General features: G+C 52.3%; 1 protein-coding gene across 1 annotated transcript in view; it reads left to right on the forward strand.

The window, feature by feature from the left end:
• PPP1R26 (protein phosphatase 1 regulatory subunit 26) overlaps nt 1-1,148 on the forward strand; it is a 5,913-nt gene extending 4,765 nt beyond the window's left edge. The window contains 4 exon segments of the mRNA XM_015564890.1: nt 5-155; nt 158-235; nt 705-895; nt 897-1,148. Coding sequence (XP_015420376.1) covers nt 5-155; nt 158-235; nt 705-895; nt 897-1,062 — 586 coding nt within the window. The 3' untranslated portion in view covers nt 1,063-1,148.
• Nucleotides 1,149-2,484: the final 1,336 nt, after the last annotated feature.

Consider the following 2,484-nt stretch of genomic DNA (forward strand, 5'->3'; position numbering starts at 1 on the left):
GAAGGTGGTGGCCCCAGCCCTGGTCACACAGGGCCAGAGGGGCAGGGGGATCCCTCAGCCAGCTACGGACCGAGGGGTGGCCCCGCACAGAGCCGGCCTGCCTCCCCACTGCTCTGTCCAGAGGCCAGCTGGCACCACCCAGGAGCACCAGTGGGACCCTTTGTCTGCCAGAGGGTCACCTGCAGGTATGAGAAAACTTTATCCTCACAAAGACCAGAGCCCACAGTGGCACACAGTTGGGGCAGGGGGATCCCTCAGCCAGCTACGGACCGAGGGGTGGCCCCGCACAGAGCCGGCCTGCCTCCCCACTGCTCTGTCCAGAGGCCAGCTGGCACCACCCAGGAGCACCAGTGGGACCCTTTGTCTGCCAGAGGGTCACCTGCAGGTATGAGAAAACTTTATCCTCACAAAGACCAGAGCCCACAGTGGCACACAGTTGGGGCCTTGCCCATGACCTCTGGGAGCTGCAGCCCGGAAAGGGACAGGGAGGGGGACCCCAGGTCCACCTTGCTCTCCCACGGGGCGACTTCACCCACCAGAGTTGGCTACAGAGCACGTGGGCACTGAGCTTGAAGGCAGGGATATGGCGTGGAAAGGGGAACTGGAGAGTGAGAGGGAGAAGGGGACTGGCCTCACCACTGGCCCCAAGAAAGGCCTACCCTTTGTAGGTTTCTCCCCGCTGCTCTCCACTGTGGGCATAATGCCTCCTGGGGGGCTCGCCTTCTGGGACTGCAGAGTGGCCCATGTTTGGAAGCTCACACTTGCTCATGAAGAAGAAGTGTGGACACTGGCCCAAGAGGAAGGCACTGGCAGCACTCGGCTCACAAGACAGCAGGAACTTGGGTTCAGACGAGGACATTTTAGACCAGAGGTATAGATGGAGGGTGGATAGAGGCAGGAGAACAGGAGGCATGGGGTAGTGACCCCAGTGAGCTGAGTGACATCTCCATGGAGGATGGTGGCCCACGGTCAGGGGCAAAGTCCTCAAGCTGTGAGTGCAGGTCCTGGTGCTGGCGTATCTGTGGATGGCGCATGTATGTGTTTGTACCTGTGCATGTATAGGTGACACTGTGGGTAGCGGAGGAACGGGGGCCACTGTAACCACCCTGTACATACATACATTAACAGGAAACAATGCCCTTATTTAACATGTGTCCTAATAAATATGATTTTTATACTTTTTATTGTTTATTTGTTTAACAGTATGACCAGGCACCACCCTTGGATTTCCTTTTTTTAAAAAAAAAATGTTTTTATTGATTTTTAGAGAGAGAAGAAGGGAGAAGAAGAGAGAGATAGAAACACTGATGAAATCCTGAGAGAATCATTGATCAGCTACATTCCCTACTAGGGACTGAGCCTACAACCTGGGCATGTGCCCTGACCAGGAATCAAACTGGGGGACTCTTGGTGCATGGGTTGATGTTCAACCACAGCCACACCGGCCAGGGATGATTTTTGTACCTTTTTGTAAATTTTTTTAAGTGCTGTGAAAACTGCTTTTGGAAAATATAGCTCTTTGATTTTGTAGGGCACCCCTGACTGCAGTTGCTGTGGCCTCCATATCACTCACATCACAGCCAGGCTTTAGTGACTCTGAGACTGGTACTTTGGGGTGATTGCATGGAAATGCCTGGCTATGCCTGAGGGGGCAGCAGTGACACTCCCCAGAACACCCTCTCTCCCGCCCCCCCCACCCCCCCTCCGCAACAAGTCCCTGACGTCTCTATCCAGAGGCTTCTGGACATCACTTGTTATAAGGGACCCCTGGTGGAGAGGCCTGAGCATGTTCCCTGAACACATTGCAGCCACAGCCTTTGACCTGAGAACCTTTAAAGTACAAACACCAGCAAACACACTGGCCGACCCCCAGGCCTGTGCAAGTGGAAGTCCCAGGAGGGAGCTCTCACAGGTCACCCCAGTTCCTGGGGCCTGTATTGCTTCATGTCCAGTCCTGTTCAATGACTACATGGTCTTAACAGCTCAATAAAACTCTTTGTACACGGGGTGGAAGAGGGGATAATCCTCCGGGCCTAGTTAACAGTTCTGCAGAACTGGCTGAACTGTCATAAATCCTGCCAATCTTAAGAAACTTGCCAACCTCTACTAAACTAAAATTGGAATTGCGCAAATACAGGGTAGAGGCAATCGTGGACTTTACCAAATAGCTAAAATGAAATTCTTCCAGAAAGCATTTTAAAACTACCATCTTTTTTCATTATAAAAGAAACATGTTCCAGCCCTAGCTTGTTTGGCTCAGTGGATAGAGCATCAGCCTGCAGACTGAAGGGTCCCAGGTTTGATTCTGGTCAAGGGCACAGGCCCAGGTTGCAGGCTCCCTCCCCAGTGGGGGGTGTGCAGGAGGCAGCTGATCATGATTCTCTCTCATCGTTGATATTTCTATCTCTCTCTCCCTCTCCCTTCCTCTCTGAAATCAATACAAATGTTTATATATATTTTAATGTAGAAACCATTCTTAGCTCT

The sequence above is a fragment of the Myotis davidii genome, unplaced genomic scaffold, assembly GCF_000327345.1.
Source record: "Myotis davidii unplaced genomic scaffold, ASM32734v1 scaffold161, whole genome shotgun sequence".
Lineage (NCBI taxonomy): Eukaryota > Metazoa > Chordata > Mammalia > Chiroptera > Vespertilionidae > Myotis > Myotis davidii.